Here is an 18,394-nt window from a genome sequence, read left to right as displayed (position 1 = left end):
TTATTTGCTCAAGAATCGATCGTGGAAATACTTTTTGTTAACTGTTTTCTATGTATTGTTCGCGCGTTAGCCGTGGACAATTTCTCGCCGTACCCAACTGAGAATCACTGGCGCTTGAGTTTTATGCAACTATTGGGAACGATGTTCAGGGAAAACGATGTATGCGTTACGTTACATGCATATCACACGTCAGAATAAACGAACGGACGAAATTCGTTCCGAGGCTCGATAGTAATTTCTTTTCCTCCACTGTGAGGTACATAAATACATAATACATATATACATTCTTGTCGACAGTGAATCGACATTAAAATCGGTACCTGAAGCAAACCGAGAAGCTCTCGTACGGGAACCCTTCAACAACTCGATTAATTGAATTACAATTATAAGTGGAACACACACGGTTTTCCCGTGTGCTTCCCGTGAAGCTCGCCCCCTGTTTCCGGCATTCTTGCTACTTTTTGGAACGCACGCCTGCAAAGACAGTCGATTTACGCGTAATTCAATTACTGTTATTACTTAATTGAATAAATAAGCCGCGACTAGGTCGAGCCTGAGACGTAGCTTTCTCATTGGATGCGATATTTGTTCGGAAATCGATGCTCCGCGACTGAACTCCCACGAATTCGGTAAGAAAGCATTTCATTAATAACTATGGTGGCTCTTACATATAGGGTGTCCTACGTAACCGCCGCCACGAAATTTCAGTGTTTAGCTTAGCTGTGTTTGATCGTAAAAAATCAGATTTCTGAGTAAACCACGCGACTGTATATATGCGTACGTATCTATATGAGTAATCTCGCAAAACCGGCACTTCTTATCTATCTGTTTTTTATTTTCCACTTTCTCTTTTTTCAAGTTGAATTTTTAATGATTTCCTCATTGGATATACTCAATTCTTCTATGCGAGTTATCTCGCAAAACCGACACTTCTTATTTATCTGTTTTTTATTTTCCATTTCATAGTAGGATAAAAAGTTTCTGTACAACTTACACACGTTGCCTGTAGAATTCGTTGTCAAATTTTTCTATGCAAGTAATCTCTCAAAACTGGCACTTCTTATCTATCTGTTTTTTCTTGTTTTCTATTTTCCACTTCCTCTTTTCTCAGGTTGAATTTTTAATAATTTCCTCATTGTAGGATAAAAAAATCTCTGTACGACTTGCACGGATAGCCTATTTAATAGAATTCATAGTCAAATTTTTATATAAATTTGTTCTGGGTTTCAGGAATATGAGATGGCCAGACTCATAGCGAACGGAATCATTTATTTGTGCGTACTGTGTACCATTATCGGAGCTAATGAAAGCAACGACAACGACCCTCAGGATGTAGTAGTATCAGAAGTAGTGTACAAAACTCCTGAGGTATCCGGTTTCGCGTATCTAGTGGAAACCTTCGACGATCTTGAGAAATTCAAGGAAACGTGGGTGTTGTCGGAGGCCAAGAAAGACTCTGTAGACGAAGACATAGCAAAATACGATGGTACAATTCCTCTTTGTTACATATATATCTCATAAGCACGGATTCTAAACGTTGATCATTTGTTCTAGGAATCTGGTCTATAGAAGAACCTAAGAAACATGCGCAAGAAGGTGACCTAGGATTAGTGCTAAAAAGTAAAGCTAGACATGCCGCTGTGTCCAAGGCGTTGTCTAAACCGTTCCATTTCGAAGACAAACCGTTAGTGGTACAATACGAAGTAAATTTCCAAGAGGGTCAAGAATGCGGTGGAGCTTATGTGAAGCTCCTCACGTTGGACCCGGAACACGCAGATTTGAAAAATTTCCACGACAAAACTCCCTACACTATAATGTTCGGACCTGACAAGTGTGGAAATGATCACAAGGTAAAAAGCAAAAGTCTATTTTACTTGTAGTCATTCTGTACACTAATCTCTGCTTATGCTTATCCAGTTGCGCTTTATATTCCGGCATAAAAATCCTCTGAACAATTCAGTGGAGGAGAAACATTGTAAAAAGCCAAGGGAGAGGTTGGAAGACTTTTTCAAAGACAAACAATCTCACCTTTACACCTTGATCGTTCGTCCCGACAACAGTTTCGAGATCAAAGTCGACAATAAGGTTGTGAATTCTGGTTCGCTGTTGGACGACTTCACACCACCTGTGAACCCACCTTTAGAGATCGAAGACCCCACCGATAATCAGCCTGAAGATTGGGACGACAGGGAGAAGATCCCAGATTTGTCGGTTGTTAAACCAGACGATTGGGACGAAGATGCACCGGCACAAATCGTAGACGAAGACGATGTTATGCCCGATGGATGGCTCGAAGATGAACCACCGATGATACCTAATCCTGATTCTGTTAAACCCGAAGATTGGGACGTTGAAATGGATGGGGAATGGGAACCGCCTGACATACCAAATCCAAAGTGTACCGACGCACCGGGGTGCGGTCCGTACAAACAGAAGATGAAGAAGAACCCGCGGTACAAGGGCAAATGGTCACCGCCACTAATCAACAATCCCAATTACAAAGGAAAATGGAAGCCTAGACTGATACACAATCCTAATTACTTCAACGATGAGCAGCCATTCCGAATGACGTCTATCGTATGTTATACCTTTTTGTGTAATAATAGTATTCAACGAATTTAAATTCTTTCTTTATTTTTCGAGCATTACAAATCTACAAGGTGTTTCGTTTATCTGATAACGGAAATATCTCGTGACGCACTGAATTTACGAAAAAGATTAGTTTACAAAAATTGTTCGGTATGAAGGGAACAATCATATGGTGTAATTTTTTTCAGGATTCGAATGGTGGGAGGAGAAATTTCAAAGTCAAATTAATTTTTTTAAATGGAACCATATATTTTTTTTTGTCGTAACACGAGACGAGTTCGACGACATATCACATTATGTTATTTACTGTTACAAAACATTAGATATTATATTAGAAATTTGTAACTTCTTAAGTAGGCAATGGCAGTATCTGGTTACACAAACTTTTTGTGTACACATTTTTGTACAAAATTTTTTCATTTTTAACTTCAGTGCATCACGAGATATTTCAATTGTCAGATAAACGAAACACCCTGTATATGAGTATTTAAACTGGTTATCGAAACGCAAAAATTGCTGTTGGACAGTGCAATTATTTTGACGATCGCATGGTGCAAACACCGCATAGAATGTGTTGTTCCATGTTCACAGTTTGCTGTTGGTTTCGAACTCTGGTCTATGTCCGCGGATACAATGTTCGACAATATGTTAATTACCGACGATGAAGAAGTAGGAAAGAAGTGGGCCGACGATACTTTTGAAGTGCGTCGTGCTAGAATCGCAGAAGAGAGTGTAAGTAATGTTTTATTTGCTGGTTACCGATCGCGTGTGATCCAGTCATATTCGCGTATACTGTTTGAGAAGGATATAAACGAAGAATAGGAGAGCGATAAATTTGATGAATATATGTGCGCTGTGCCATGCAGGTAACACTGTGGGGTCGCATTTTAAAAGCTACGAATTATAAACCAGGCTGGTGGGCACTGTACTTCTTGTACTGCGCGGTACCAGTCGTATTATACGTCTGGTACTTATTCAAACGATTCCGTGAGGTACAACTGCCGGTTATTTCGAATTACTTGCTTAATAATATAGTATTTGATAAAAGTATCGTTGTTGTACCAGGGCTAAGTGATTTGATATCGATACACCTGCGTATTAGCATGGAAGTCTTAGTCTCATAGATCATGTACATATGTATCGATCAACTGTATTTATAAAGTAGAACGATAATACTCTCCGAGATCATGTACATATGTATCGATCAACTGCATTTATAAAGTACATAGAACGAAAATACTCTCCGGAAGTTTGATCGTGTACACGATCGTAATTGTGTTTTATAATTTGACAATTATTTTACATAGTGGAGCGTATGGCGTCAGATTGGCACATTTACCGCGGAACATCCATGGATGTGGGCTGTATATATAATAGCTGCTGCTATACCCATAATGCTAGTAATATATTGTTGCTGCTTTGCTTCCCAGGTATAAAGAATCCATGAACTATCTTCCAAATTGCTAATTATACAGTTCTCGCTCCTATTAAATGTAGAGCATGCAATGGAAAAAGTAATCGAATTATAGAGTAAGTACAGAACTGACTAGTTCGTTTCGTAGGATAAGTACGACTTGAAAGATGAAGATAAACCACCTCTACTAACAAATGAGGAAGCGACTGCGCAACAGGAAGATGATGAGATCCAAACGTCTGAACCTGAGGAAAAACCTGAGGGGAAACTTGAGACAGAGGAGGACGAAACTGAGAAATCGGTGGACGAACCCGATAAAAATGAGGAGATCGAGGAATTGATAGAAAGCGAAGACAACGTTAGTAAAACGATCCTAACAAAGCTTCAATATTTTTATTCATTGTAAAATATTCAATCGAACGAACAATTCGTTTGCAGGACAAGCCAGCGATGGGTGGCGACGGACCACGACGAAGAAAACCAAATAAAGAATAGAGCTTATTCGAATTGAAACGAAGGGAAAGAGTTTCGTATTATTAAGATATTTATGCAAATATTTCACATTCCACGCAACACTCGCCATTGTGTATGTTAGGGTTTTTTCAGCGCCCGATAGAATGCAATGCGATAACACTAGGAACCAGTTTTCTGCCCCCCAAAATCAAAATTTGCCCCAATCATACTCGAAGGCGAATGATTTTTCACGGTTGAGCATGTTCCACGTATGAATGATAATACATAAAACATACAGAAAGATAAACAAAAAAAGAAATTTGTAATGAATGATGTTCGGTGTAACTATTTATGCCTTGATAATATGTAGTCGATGAACTTTTGTTATTGTATATTGAACGTGAATATAATACAATAGATTTTATTCACGACTTATGTATAAGAACAAAACAAAAAAAGAGAGGAAAAAAAGAATAACGTACAATTAAACGAACGATCTTCAGTTATCGTCACCGTCGCAGACGTTTATGTTATTCGATGTAACTGATTTTTCTTAAATAATATGTTTAATTACTTTTGCCATTACATTAATAAAGTGTACACTGTGAACGAGATAATTTTATGTATCATATAATGTTATATATCATTTATAACTGTTAAGTTTGGAATTGTTTAAGAATAATTAAAGAATACATTATAAAAATCTCTTTTCTCTACAATAGATCGCGAGAAAATTCGAATCTTTCAAACTGTGGAAAGTTTGTTTTCTAGAGAAATGATTTAATTTAATATATTACAAGGACCCGTAGGAAAGTAACAACATTATAACACGATTTACAATTGACAATTTTAAAATAAAATTGTATTTTTATTCTTAATACTTTCTCGTATATTTTTTTCTTTTTTATCCGATGTTGAACGTGCTTGAAAAGGGAGAGACAATGCGAGACACGTATATCTTTGTACATATAATGTCAAGATGAAACATTTATTTAAAAAGTAATATTTCGATTCTCGTCCGTTCGATTTACTTCAACGACACGTTGCTTAACTCATTAATATACATACATCTTAGGTGTAGATCACAAAAATAATGTGTTTAGAGAGAATGTCGATTTAGGGACTAGTTGACTGAATACTGGAATTCTGAGTACACGACTTACAAGTCGGTACCGCGCGTTGCGAAAGATGCCCAGGGAGAGCTGTGTGTGCACCCATGCATTTGGTGCACTGTACCTCTCCGCATGACCAACAATGGTGCTAAAATATTGCAGTTCAATTATTGAATCACTCTAATCTAATCGAATGATCGAAATTAGGAACGCAGTCGCGTACCTTTCTGTCGAACGCATCGAACGTGGTGGCGCACAAACACTCATCCATACTTCTCGCTGGTTTCCAATCTAAAGCGACCGTCTTCAATTCGTGTTCCAACCGACTAATTTGTATTTTATTCTTATTCTTCTCCTCGTGGTTGTTCGCTGTATTTTCTATGATCGCTTCGGACAAAGGATCTTTCGTATATTTATTATCGTACTTGTGTTTTCCTTGCGTACCTTTGTTCTGAACATTGTTTATGTTCAGCATCGATTTCAAGGCACCTACTCTCTGGACATTAAATATAAACATTAAATATAATATACAAGGAGCAAGAAGAAATGATAAAAAATCAGACAATTGTGTACTTTTACGAGAAGCTTAACGTGATCTTCCAGGCAACTGGTGTGATCATGTATGGTGAGCAAGTAATCTTCATACGTTTCCCTAGGGTGAATACCATTCTCGAATCGGAAATACATCCCTCGCCACAAACTGCAACGTTACCGGTGTATTTAATATATTGTGTTGGAAAGAAAGTTCGTAGCGTTTTCAAATTAAGAATCAAAAATAAAAGTAAGGTATTTATTCATATGTTTATATTCAATAACACGAGAAGTTACCTCGAAAATGGCAAAAGGTAATAGAACAGAATGGAAAATATGTTGTTGAATAAATCTATGAATAAATATCTGTATGTCGATATAATTCTTTCTCTTCGCTCGGTAGGAATAGTAATTCTGTATATAATTACATGATGCTCTGCGGAGCTAACTTTGGTTGAAGAACGCTGCCAGACTCGTCGTTCAGACGACTACATTTGAACAGTGGATTTATGTACTCGTGCATATTGTTCGCCATATGTCCCCATAGGGAATACGTTCTCTCCGATACTCTGAAACAATAAAAATTCCACTCGTTCATATGTACAGGGTATTACAACTTCTGTATAATAAACGAATCATTTTTATACCTGAGCATTTGTCTCTCCTTTTCAGAATTCCCTATGAAAGTACCATATTGACAACTGTGCACATGATCATGAAGGGTCAACAGGAAATATTCATTGAACTGAAATTTATGCGGATACTGTTGCAACAATTGATACGTCGCATCAATGAACTGTGTGAAAATTGGTGCTAATTCTTTACTATCACAGCTGATGTGGCTGCAACGGTTACTGAACTTATGTCCAAACGACAACCAGTCTTTTTCGATCAACGCCTATGTGAAAAGAATATAGCATAAGTTTTATAAGTAGACTACAGATCTTTATGCATTTATGGCTTCTGAGAATTTTCAAAAAATGGTAGAATATAAAATTCCACAGAATTTCATACGATTTTTATTTATATCAGATCTGTAAAGGCTACTACCACTTAAAATAATATTTTGTTTGTTTCCATTTTCTTAAAATTTTGCTTGCAAAAATTAAAAATTGCATGAAAATCTGCAGTCTATTTATAAGCTGTTGTAGCTTTATGAAAATTGCAAATTACGCCTCGTAAACGTAAGAATAGGAAATTTGGGAGCGATTGCGTCCTAGATTGATCTTTCATCTAGCGCTTTTGACTACTGAAAAACCCCATCGCATGCATCATCGAAATGAGAAGGCACCCTTGCAATCCTAGAAACGAGTCTACCCCTTTAAACGCCAGACATTTGGGACACTTATCAAGAAAACATTGTAGTAGTTGATTAGAGAAATATTATACCTGGAAACCTTGGATCGTTCTGTAAAACGGATCTAACAAGAGCGCGCTCAACGAACATACTTGAGCAGTACGATCCCAACCATCGCTACAGTGCACCACTACGCTAACACCGCTCGACACAGCTCGAGCAATGAACCAAGCGGCCTCCAATATAGATTTTATATGCTTGAGCCATCCACTGCTTTCCAAACCACTTAGAAACGCGTTCATCGAAGTTGTCCTTTGCACTGAACATGAATCGGGTACATTTGTAACAGCGAAGTTTTGTTTATCGTTCATCGAATTAGACGGTAGACTCACGCTCTATCAACTTGTTCAGACTGGTCCTCATTACATGTATGTTTTCAATACCGAAGAAATGAAACTTGATATTATCGTAAAAATTCTCGTTCTCGTATCCCTTTCCCGCAGCTTTGTTGGCAAACGCGTTGATCTACGCAAATCGCATCGTGAACGTTAATTTTGCCTGATTACTAGACAGCGGATCTTCATGCAAAATAAAACCTTTCTACTTGAATCGCAACAAACTGGAATGAAATCGAAATGCTTTCTTAATATGTTTAATAGGTTGAAAGCAGAGTTGGGCAAAAATTTTTATTTAAATAAAATTTTTGCCCAACTCTGGTTGAAAGTGATGTAACAGAATTAAAAAATTTTTTTAATAAATGCATAAAGATCTGCTGTCTATCGACGACATTCGATCACAACATTGAAAACATTTACAATTACGAAAATACCTTGGCTCATGTTAATAGACTTACGCGCGGTCGTGTATCTACAACATACATGTACTTGGAATTAGGATTCGTACACAATATATTGTACATCATCTGTTCGTCGTCGGGACATCGGGCACTGAATCCTGATAAAGGTTGACTACACCGACAAATGGCTGCCTACGGAACAATTGTACTTGCTTATGTAACCCAATTCTGTTTATTCGTCGCACAAACCTTGTTAGAGTGTAAATATGTTAAAACCGGTAACCGTCCTCTGCTTCTAAACTTCGCGCTACCTATCAAAGTACCGTTGCTGCTTGTACTGGGCACGTATAAATACTTGGGATAAGTATCGCAAAGCTGAAACCATAAATAAATATAGTACATATCGGTAAGATGTCTTACAGTTGTAAATCTTACAATTAACCCTTAGCACTCGATACCATTATTCAAAATATTATTTAGATTATTAAATATATTGATATTTAATCAATTACTAAACATTTAGGTATTGTATGAGGTGTTATATCAATTTCATATCCATAAAATGAAGAAAATGATAAAGAACAGAATTATTCTAGGTCAGAAGAGATGCTTAATTCTCGAGTTGTAAAATAATTCCGACTGTGAAGGGTTAAATTTTACTCGATTTTTACCTCGTAATTTGTATTTATATAGCTCAGAGACCATTCTTCGTTGGGAAGGCCTTGTCTCTGAAACTCGCTTTGTAGATTAAAAAAATTCCATCCTGCGTGCTGCGGTAGGGTATCCTCGGTTGGTTGGTAATAGAAACAATAGAGGTCCTCTAAATTCACTGAAAATAAAGAAAAGCAAAGTTTCAAGATGACTATTCTTTCAAGAATCTCTTCTACGATCAATTTACCCAGGCAAGACAGCTTGGATAACGTCTGATATATATTATGGCAGTCTCGTTCTTTCGGAATGATAAATGTCACAGTGAAAAAGTGTTTACACTTAATACACAGCGGCGAACCTGTTGTGGTCAACGGTTGCTTTTCTATACTGGAAATATGCGTGCATAGAACCTGAAATATAATATATCGTTGACATTCGTTACCAGTACACCTAGAATAAATTAGAAGCTTATGCGTAGCAGAGATAACGTTTATGCGTACCCAAATTTTCTTCTTTCCGTTTCGTTCGGTGAATATAAGATGAGGTACAGTCAAATAAAGAGTTCCGACGGAGTGATTGTTACTGTATTTGTCTAAAATCCTTACATTTTCCACCTGGAAAGACAATAAATAATATCAATCTATAGATTTCACAGAGTGTATAACTAAATACAACGGAAATCTTCCTATCTTTTATCTTTCTTTCACGGCTAACGAAAACAAGAATGGTCGAATACAAAACATTGACAGGTGTCGCGAATCGTGTAGAAACAATCGTTCAAAACAGCCCCGCGCGTAAACGAGGAAATGTTACATCGGAATACCTTTGGAATAGTTATTTTATCCAGCTTGTTCTTTCCGTTCGCCATTGTTTACACTCGACGGAACATCTGACAAATTGAAAATTGTCGCTACCACTACCACTGGTTATCACTGACACTGACCAACACCAACCAACACTGACCAACACTGACCAATCCAGACTGATCTAGACTCTAGACCAATCTTTCGGGACAGTGGTGCTCAACTGTACTCAACTCACTACTGACTGCTACTGACTGACTCACTACAAGTTTGTGCCTACAATTACAATTATATATATATATATAATATATATATACCTGTCGGTAAATTTGGCTGGTAGTTTGAGGGTTTTGCCGAAATGCGAAATGGCGCTGTACACACATTTGAACTTTAGACTTACTTTAGACCATAGACCATATAAACCTATAGACGGCCTAAGCTTGCCTTGTTGACACTTTGATATATCCGATTACTAAACTGACATATTTTCTCGATTGAACATAATAATTCAACGATAACGACTCGTTGATGAATATAACACCTGATACATGTATATAAATATATAGATGTTATATATTAGCTGTATATTTTTGTATTTCTATTGAGGATTATAAAAAATCATTAATCAACACTTTTCGTATTTGTCGATTGCGATATATGTATTCTGTAAATGAAAAGTACTTATATATATATATATATATATGTATATAGTTACGTCGTGTAATGAATCTTTAATAAATTGGTTGAAATGCGTTTCGGAACGCATGGACAACCGAGGATTGGCGAGGAAAGCCCAAGCCCAAGATCATTATTACAAACCAGGCCCCTTCGATTGGCACTGTTCAAGAAGTAAAGCAGGGCGAAGGCGAAGGAACTCTCGCACTCGCACGAAGGGCAGCGGAACGCTTCAAACTTCGTGCGTCTCATTTCAACGGGATCGTAATTGCGACATTAAACACGAAAACGGTTTACACGCGTTGACGCTAACTCGATAAACAAAAATGGCTAGTAACTCGAATTGGGAAAAACCTGCCAAGGAGTAAGTACGCGAATTATACGAGTACGCAACAAGATGTTTCATGAAACGCTTCAATGTGTACGAATAGTACTTGAATTCTTTAATACGATCGATCCATCGTCTCGCAATGACACGACACATTTCACAAATGAAATTCTAAGATTCCTTGAAAAAGTATTATGTCGACCTGCAAGCAGCAAGCCATTTTTTTCTATACACTTAGGAAGAGTGTAAACAACGTTTTACACTAATTGTATATTGAGTATTCGATATGTCATTGGAACTTGTCTCGATGTTATATATTGTAAAAGATTTAATTTCAGAGTGTTGGAACAGAAAAACGAAGCTGCCAAGAAGTTTTATTTAGCGAAAGAGTATAAGGAAGCATTAAAAGAATACAATGATCTCATCGGTGAGCATTCTCTCTGATTCGAATACCTGTTATGGCAATAGTTAATTAATTGGTGGCTTGATTACCTTTGTAGAGTTATGCCCAAATGATTTTCGTCATTATGGAAATAGAGCTGCCTGTTATATAATGACTAACAAATATTCCGACGCTCTCAATGACTCGCGAAAGTCTCTCCAGTTGAACCCGAGGTTTTACAAAGTATGTTGTATAATGCGTTCGATATGTACAAATTAAACAAATACATATTTCATGTAATTATTTTTGCAGAGTCATGTTAGAATGGCTAGATGCCATTTAATCTTGGGATCGCTTGAATCAGCTCAGGGTATTATCTCCGTATTGAAATTCTTGGATTCCAGCAACACGGCGATTCCTACGCTAACCAGCCAACTAACGCATTTACAGAATTATATTAAGGAAGGAGATGCAGCATATGCTAACAAGGATTTTCGTAAGGTGAGAGAAATATGTGTGCAACATTACTATGGACATGACAAATAATTCATTTTTCACATTTTTCAAAGGTTGTGTATTGTATGGACCGTTGCTGCGATGTCGCTACTTATTGTCCAAAGTTCAAATTGATGAAGGCAGAATGTTTAGTATTTCTGGGAAGATACCAAGAAGCACAAGAAATCGCAAAGTGCTTATTGTTACATATTATTAATTTAGTATACACCAGGTGTTTCATAATTCATGGTATAAAAGTTAGGTCAGGTCGAGATTCTATGGCTGGAAATAGGACAAAAATAAGGAATAACGAAATAGCGTGGGAGGCTTTGTTTTGAACATAATTAAATTCAAATATTAGTCTAACGGACCAACTATTGCGACCGTGTTTGTACATGGTACAATGTCAGGGCTTGTTTACCATGTAAACAAATAGTTTATTATGTAAACAAACCCTGACATTGTACCATGTACAAACATGTTATTAAGGACGCGCGCGTGTGTGAATTTAATTTTCTTGAAAACGAAGCCTCCCACACAATTTCGTTATTCTTCATTTTCGTCTTATTTCCAGCCATAGAATCGACCTGACTTGTACCATGAATTACGAAACACCCGGTATATTATTAATATGTTATCGCGTGTTATTCGTGCATTATATTCCGTTTCAGTAATATTTTACACATCGACAAACAGAATCTGGATGCTATATACGTCCGTGCTATGTGTTTGTATTATCAGGGGAACATCGAGAAAGCGTTCGCGCATTTTCAACAAGTGCTTAGATTGGCACCGGATCATACCAAAGCGATGGAGATATACAAGGTAGAGAGTCCAGTATCAAAAATATTTACAGTAGTTTACTATATTTGTTTGGCAATTTTATAGCGAGCTAAAAACCTGAAGAAAAAAAAAGAAGAAGGAAACACAGCGTATAAAAACAATCAGTATCATACGGCGTATGCGTTGTACACGGAAGCATTGACTATAGATCCCCAGAATGTTGTATTGAATGCAAAGCTTCATTTCAATAAAGCAACAGCTGCCGCGAAGGTATGTGGTGTGATTCTCTTTCATTTTATTTGATCTTTAGTTATTTTCTTTGCCAATGGCAAATTTTTCAGGAAAAAGTCGTTAATTCAATTGAATGCGTTCTAGTGTGGTCTTTTACAAGAAACGGTCGCAGAGTGTACGGAAGCGTTGAAGTTAGATGAAAATTACTTGAAAGCTCTTTTAAGGAGAGCGTCGACGTACATGACGCTCACGGAATACGAAAAAGCTGTTCACGATCTTGAGAAAGTATGCAGAATGTGCAACATCCGAGGTATAAAAAAAGATTATAAAGTTTCTACTGCTTTATGAAAAAATCGCTTCACTGTTCATATTGTACAAGGTTTCTTTAATATCGATTTGCATTACAGAACACAAACGGTTACTCATGGAAGCGCAATTTGCGTTGAACAGGTCGAAGAGGAAAGACTATTATAAGATTTTAGGTATCAATAAAACCGCGTCGACCGATGACATTAAGAAAGCGTATAGAAAAAGAGTAATGGTGCATCACCCAGGTATGTTTACGAAAGTCAACTATTTAAGGCGGTAGACTCGTTTCCAGAATTACAAGGGTGCGGGACGCACGTTCTCATTTCTCAATAGTACGAAGACGGGATGTTTCAGTCAATCTAGGCCGCGATCGGCCTCGAAAGTCCTATTTTTACGTTTATGAAGCGTAATTTCCATTATTCGGCAGCATGTAGTTAGTAAACGAAAAAATAAGACTTTTGAGGGCGATAGCGGCCTAGTTAGATCTTTTATCTAGCGTTTTTGACTACTGAAAAACCTCATTTTTTAATTATCGAGAAATGAGAACGCGCATCCCGCACCCTTTGCAATCATGGAAAAACGAGTCTACTCCCTTAAATCGCCAAGTACATATTTTTCTGATAATATTGCATTGTAGATCGTCACGTGACTGCAACGGAAGGGGAAAGGAAAGAACAAGAGAAGATGTTCAAAGAAGTTGGAGAAGCCTATGGAATTCTATCCGATCCTAAGAAGCGATCGCGCTACGACCATGAGCATGATATACATGAATATAATAGATATGACAAAGATGACGACACCGTGTTATTCAAATACCCTGACGCACCGTTTTGGTGATCTTAATAAATTTTTAAGTGCGTTGCATATTTTACACAGTATTTTATTCGATACGGCTCGTGTATCCTTTTATAAACGTTGGTTTTGAACAGAGTATTTTGGTTATACCGGGGTTAGTATAACCAGACTCTTTCATTATTTCAATAATCGTGCTCATCCTTCACACAGGACATCGTTGTCCCTATTTTTCCACATTGGAAAAGTAGACGGATCGTTACGTTAAGATAAAATGAATTCTTTTTAAAAAAAAGTACTGAATCATATTTGCGGTACTCAATTGAATCAAAGAATGTGATAGACGATTAGGAATAATATAAATAATACGATGTTTGGAAAGCATACTGATAGAATATATTATTTAATTAAGTATATACCTTTGTTGTGTGTATAGTTATCTGTAATAGGATATCTAGAAGAATAAGGAAATTCATTTGTTAAGTATCTTATTCATTTCTCCAACTTGAAGAGCAACATTTTCGCGATGCTTATTCATCAAAATAAAATCGAGATCTTTTCATATTTCTATTGTCTATGTAAATACAAATCTTGTGTTTAGAATAAGTTATTAAACATTGGTAATTTTATAAAAAAAGGGGAAACCAATGTCAAGGGCACAAATGACAAGACTCGAAAACGTATTAATAATAGCATCAAACGTTCGTTTAGGCGCGCATCAATACTAAACATTTGATGACTCTTTGTTTATGTTGCTTCTGGACAATATGTGCATAAGGCATGCGGTAATCTTTGTAACTTGAACAATGTAAGAATATGCAAATACGTAGATATTATGCGCATTCTTCGAAATTGTGTTAAAAACAACACGGGACGTTAAGGCACGCAGTAGCCAAAATGTACATATTTGCGAAGACACATGAAAATATGTAACAGCACCCACATATTCGCCGAGATCTAACTCCAGCGAGTAAATATATTTAAAATTTCAGTCTAATGGCGGTTCGTTCACTCGGAAACGTTCGATTGCCTCTTACTTTTTCGTTTGTGTGCATGTGTCGTGAATAAATCGTCGTCGCACAAAATGGTATGCCTTCGTTTGTAATCGTTTTAAGTATTTCACTCGTGTATCATTTACAACTACCTAATGTTATTGAGCATAAAAATACGATTTTCAAATACATTTTAAAGATACTGCATTTAGGTCTTTTCAGTAAGTACTTGGACTTGAACTTCAAGTCCACCCTTCGATAAAATAATAAGTTAATAAAATACCTCTTCCAGTTATTGTGTAACATCACATAAATTTTTCGCTAGTGCTTATTCTTTTGCGACGTGACGCATCGAATGTTTCTATCATGAGTTAGAAAAAAATCAAATGATGCGTAAAATCGTGTAAGATAATTCAAGCAAAATTGCAAAATACAAACTTGCACTCGTTGCGCATTCGTATATAAGTACATACGCTTAAAATAAGATATTCCTCAAGATCAAACATAAATGTCCGCAAATCTTACGCAAACGACATAAGTACCACGTATTGATACAATAGTATGTTTAGTAATATATACATATATACAAACAATTTACTATTATCTCCGCAATTAATTTTTACGTTATCGTACATCTGTTCGATTACGATTATTTATTCGTTTCGTTATTATAAGATGCTCTACCGGCCAATTCCAGCAGGTAGCGATCAGGATGATCTATCCAATCGCTGGCGCTCAACTTGACAATCCTTTGTTTCTCGGCTTCCTTCACTTGCCATTTTTTGATTTCTAATTGACGCTCCCTATAATGCATATGTATTAGCTTACCATCAAAGTAGACTTAAGGGCGTAGACTCTCGTTTCCAGGATTGCAAAGATGGGGTCCTATTGAGGTCCAAAAGTTCTATTTTTACATTTACGAGGCGTAATTTGCATTATTCGGAAGCATAAAGCTGTGCATGTAGCTATTTTCATACAGCTGCAACAGCTACACGCTGCCGAATAATGAAAATTACGCCTCGTAAACGTAAAGTAGAATTTTTGAGGGCGATTGCGGCCTAGATTGATCTTTTATCTAGCGCTTTTGACTATTGAAAAACCCCATCTTTACGTTATCGAGAAATGAGAAGGCGCATTCAATGCAATCCTGGAAACGAGTCTACCTCCTTAAATGACTGTAACATTTTAGTTACCTCAATTGCGTATGTCCACAGCCCCAAACTTCCAAGCTGGCAAGCGGATAAGGCGCACCTGCGATACTAACCGATGAAAACGATTCGTCTATGCTGATGTACGGTGAACGTGGATTACTGCCAAATCGTAATCCGTGAGGATAGCCCCTAATGTTGGTATTTAAGTACAATACTTTAGCTCCCTTCTCTATAACTCTGTAAGATGGGAACAACTCGATGCCCACGGAATTCTCGTCACCCCAGTAGAGGTGGCTCTCACGCCATTCCACAGAAGTGCATATGCAGTATGTAGGACGTACCGTGTCCTTGTCCGGACTATGGGCTCTTATGAACAACAAGGTGGGACCTCTGTATCCTAACACATGATGCAGAAAACGGTTCGCTCCTGTGCCATGCTCTGAGCTGTTATACAGCAACGTCCAATGTTTTGGGCACACGCTGCCTAATCTTTTTGCTATCAAAGCATGAGGAATATCCTTCGGTGATTCCTCTGCCTAGAAACACATTCGTTATTTTAGTGTTTAACGACACGTTAAAAATACAGTAATCACTAGACTGTGGATCTTTATGCAAAATAAAAACTTTCTACCTGAATCGCAGCAAGCTGGGGTGAAATAGATATTTAATTTCTTGCAGAATATGTTTAACAGGTTAAAGATAATATTTCGTATAATTTAGTTTTACTATCAAAATTTATACCTGCCCATTTTTATTATAAATGCATAAAATCCGCAGTTCAGTAGTCACGATCAGAGATTTACCTCGAGATAACATTCGGGTAGTGTACTCGACAGCAGCCACACATAGCTCACAGGTAGTAAAACTTGTGGGAAATCTATAGAATCTGGCTGTTCCAATATTGGTGTCGGTATCTCCAAATGCGGTTGCGGTTGCTCTTTGGACAACAGAGCTGCGCCGCTTCGATACGCAGTTGTCAATACGTGTACTACATAATGATGGGGACCATGTATCATACGTGGACAGTGCTGTCCGATCCAGTTACTCACGTAACTCACAGACAAAATATATTTGCCATGAAACTGTAATTTGCATTATGTAATATGAAACCGTACAAGTTCAAAAATGATCTCCTAATAATTAGATGAATATACTAACGCAGGAGACAACAACCGTATTCATTATTTGCTCCGCGAAAATGCAAGCGGGAGTCGCGCTGCTGTCCATGGCAATCTTATAGGAGATATATAATAAACCTTTTAAACCTTCAGGAGTAACGTTTCCATCTCCTTTCAGATTAGAGTACATTTTTACATAATTTTCTAATACGGTTTGGTCGCTCATCACAGAAAGAAACTTCTCCGCTTGTTGTTTAAAAGAATTGGCACTCATGTGAGCGGTGCTGACATTGGCAGCATGGTGCAGGTAATTGAACAAATTTTCACCTAACTCTGGATAATTAGGGAAAAGGTATCGTTGAAATACAGATTTGGTAATGCCACTTATACGTTGTTCGTCGTGCGTCAAATGAGATAAGGTCTGGAAAACATATATACAATACAGTGTCAGATACGTGTTAAGATTCGTTGTTAACATTACAAAACCACTAATAGCTATGTATTACATAGGGACTGTATATATGATAATGCATATAGCATTCTGTATAATGCTTGCATTGCTTCCTGATTACATACATCAGGAACACTTATACATAACATTATAGGTTATGTACATTACAGTCAATATACGATGACATTTCAAGAATGAATGTCGACAAACGACCTGCAAATCATTCATTCGGAAACCAGACGAGAGAGTTGAAATTGTTCGAACCGCGAACGTTCTTTTCGTAATAATTCACAGATCCCTCCATGAGTCATAAATAGCGAATCGATCCTCTCTCGCAAAACTAATCTAATAAGCATGATAGGACTGTGCAATTATACGGCAACATCCTCATACCTTCGCCAGATTCTCAATCGGAAAGAATTGCATGTGCGAATGATTTTCTAATTCGGTTCCCGAGGAACTTTTCGAAAGATTAGCTGCGTTGGTGGTGGTGTCGCCGGTATGTACAACGGATTCAGTTTTCTTGGAGGATGCGTGTCCAGCACGTGCCACTTGATTACCCATTTCTTTCCAGCTAGCGTGTATTAAAGTAATAATAAATTCACTGTCTTATCATCGAGACATAACATTGCCCACGACAACAAAGCATGCATATAACCGTATGCAACTTTCAGGAAGATCGTCACGAATGATAGAAAGGTATGTAGGTAAGTGGTGCGTGCGTGCATTCGTACGACGTATACGACGGTCCGTAAGACACGTTGCATACATGTTTATCGAATATACAATACAACTTCTATACTAAATATATATGTATTGTATAGTATCAGAGAATATCCTCTCTGATAGTATATTTACAGTCGGTGTACCAAAGTATTCGAAACGAATAACTTTTTCAAAATTGGACCCAGCAGCTTGAGCTTTTTTCAGACGTTAAAAGGGTTAGTTTACTTAGCTAATGTGTAATTAATTAGAATTCGTGTCAGATTGACACGAGGGACGGATGAGGTTAACATGGGTAACACTAACCGTACCGGTTAC

General features: G+C 37.3%; 4 protein-coding genes across 8 annotated transcripts; 2 read left to right on the top strand and 2 right to left on the bottom strand.

Annotated features, from left to right (window-relative positions):
* The first annotated feature begins 17 nt into the window (after positions 1-17).
* On the top strand, positions 18-5,336 carry LOC143218589 (calnexin-like). Of its 3 annotated transcripts, none has more exons than XM_076443857.1 (8): positions 18-256; positions 1,231-1,486; positions 1,555-1,850; positions 1,918-2,577; positions 3,181-3,321; positions 3,897-4,019; positions 4,152-4,361; positions 4,442-5,336. In XM_076443857.1, the coding sequence occupies exons 2-8, from the start codon at positions 1,240-1,242 to the stop codon at positions 4,496-4,498; spliced, it is 1,734 nt and encodes a 577-aa protein (XP_076299972.1). In that variant the 5' UTR covers positions 18-256; positions 1,231-1,239; the 3' UTR covers positions 4,499-5,336. The 3 variants fall into 3 exon arrangements, with proteins under 3 accessions (XP_076299972.1, XP_076299970.1, XP_076299971.1); XM_076443855.1 differs by having other exon boundaries at positions 22-629; XM_076443856.1 differs by lacking the exon at positions 18-256 and adding an exon at positions 636-777.
* Positions 5,337-5,455: 119 nt separating this feature from the next.
* On the bottom strand, positions 5,456-9,838 carry LOC143218588 (phosphatidylinositol-3,5-bisphosphate 3-phosphatase MTMR6-like). The gene is made up of 13 exons (XM_076443854.1): positions 9,667-9,838; positions 9,344-9,457; positions 9,091-9,253; positions 8,864-9,021; positions 8,442-8,567; positions 8,250-8,384; positions 7,789-7,921; positions 7,489-7,715; positions 6,747-6,997; positions 6,528-6,668; positions 6,142-6,268; positions 5,792-6,064; positions 5,456-5,716 (listed from the first exon to the last, which is right to left on the bottom strand). The coding sequence occupies exons 1-13, from the start codon at positions 9,709-9,711 to the stop codon at positions 5,573-5,575; spliced, it is 2,037 nt and encodes a 678-aa protein (XP_076299969.1). The 5' UTR covers positions 9,712-9,838; the 3' UTR covers positions 5,456-5,572.
* A 520-nt stretch (positions 9,839-10,358) lies between these two features.
* On the top strand, positions 10,359-13,720 carry Tpr2 (Tetratricopeptide repeat protein 2). Of its 2 annotated transcripts, none has more exons than XM_076443871.1 (10): positions 10,359-10,685; positions 10,988-11,076; positions 11,150-11,274; positions 11,344-11,532; positions 11,601-11,719; positions 12,198-12,351; positions 12,415-12,579; positions 12,685-12,850; positions 12,948-13,094; positions 13,487-13,720. In XM_076443871.1, the coding sequence occupies exons 1-10, from the start codon at positions 10,648-10,650 to the stop codon at positions 13,684-13,686; spliced, it is 1,392 nt and encodes a 463-aa protein (XP_076299986.1). In that variant the 5' UTR covers positions 10,359-10,647; the 3' UTR covers positions 13,687-13,720. The 2 variants fall into 2 exon arrangements, with proteins under 2 accessions (XP_076299986.1, XP_076299987.1); XM_076443872.1 differs by having other exon boundaries at positions 10,361-10,917.
* Positions 13,721-14,014: 294 nt separating this feature from the next.
* Positions 14,015-18,327, bottom strand: LOC143218592 (uncharacterized). 2 transcript variants are annotated; one of them, XM_076443862.1, is made up of 5 exons: positions 17,747-18,327; positions 16,943-17,323; positions 16,588-16,866; positions 15,827-16,320; positions 14,015-15,436 (listed from the first exon to the last, which is right to left on the bottom strand). In XM_076443862.1, exons 1-5 carry the CDS (start codon positions 17,915-17,917, stop codon positions 15,283-15,285), a joined length of 1,479 nt encoding a protein of 492 aa, XP_076299977.1. In that variant the 5' UTR covers positions 17,918-18,327; the 3' UTR covers positions 14,015-15,282. The 2 variants fall into 2 exon arrangements, with proteins under 2 accessions (XP_076299977.1, XP_076299978.1); XM_076443863.1 differs by having other exon boundaries at positions 17,409-17,884.
* Between the last annotated feature and the right edge of the window lie 67 nt (positions 18,328-18,394).

Source organism: Lasioglossum baleicum, chromosome 20, assembly GCF_051020765.1.
Source record: "Lasioglossum baleicum chromosome 20, iyLasBale1, whole genome shotgun sequence".
NCBI classification, from domain to species: Eukaryota; Metazoa; Arthropoda; class Insecta; order Hymenoptera; family Halictidae; genus Lasioglossum; species Lasioglossum baleicum.
This window is presented reverse-complemented; position numbering and strand designations above follow the sequence as displayed.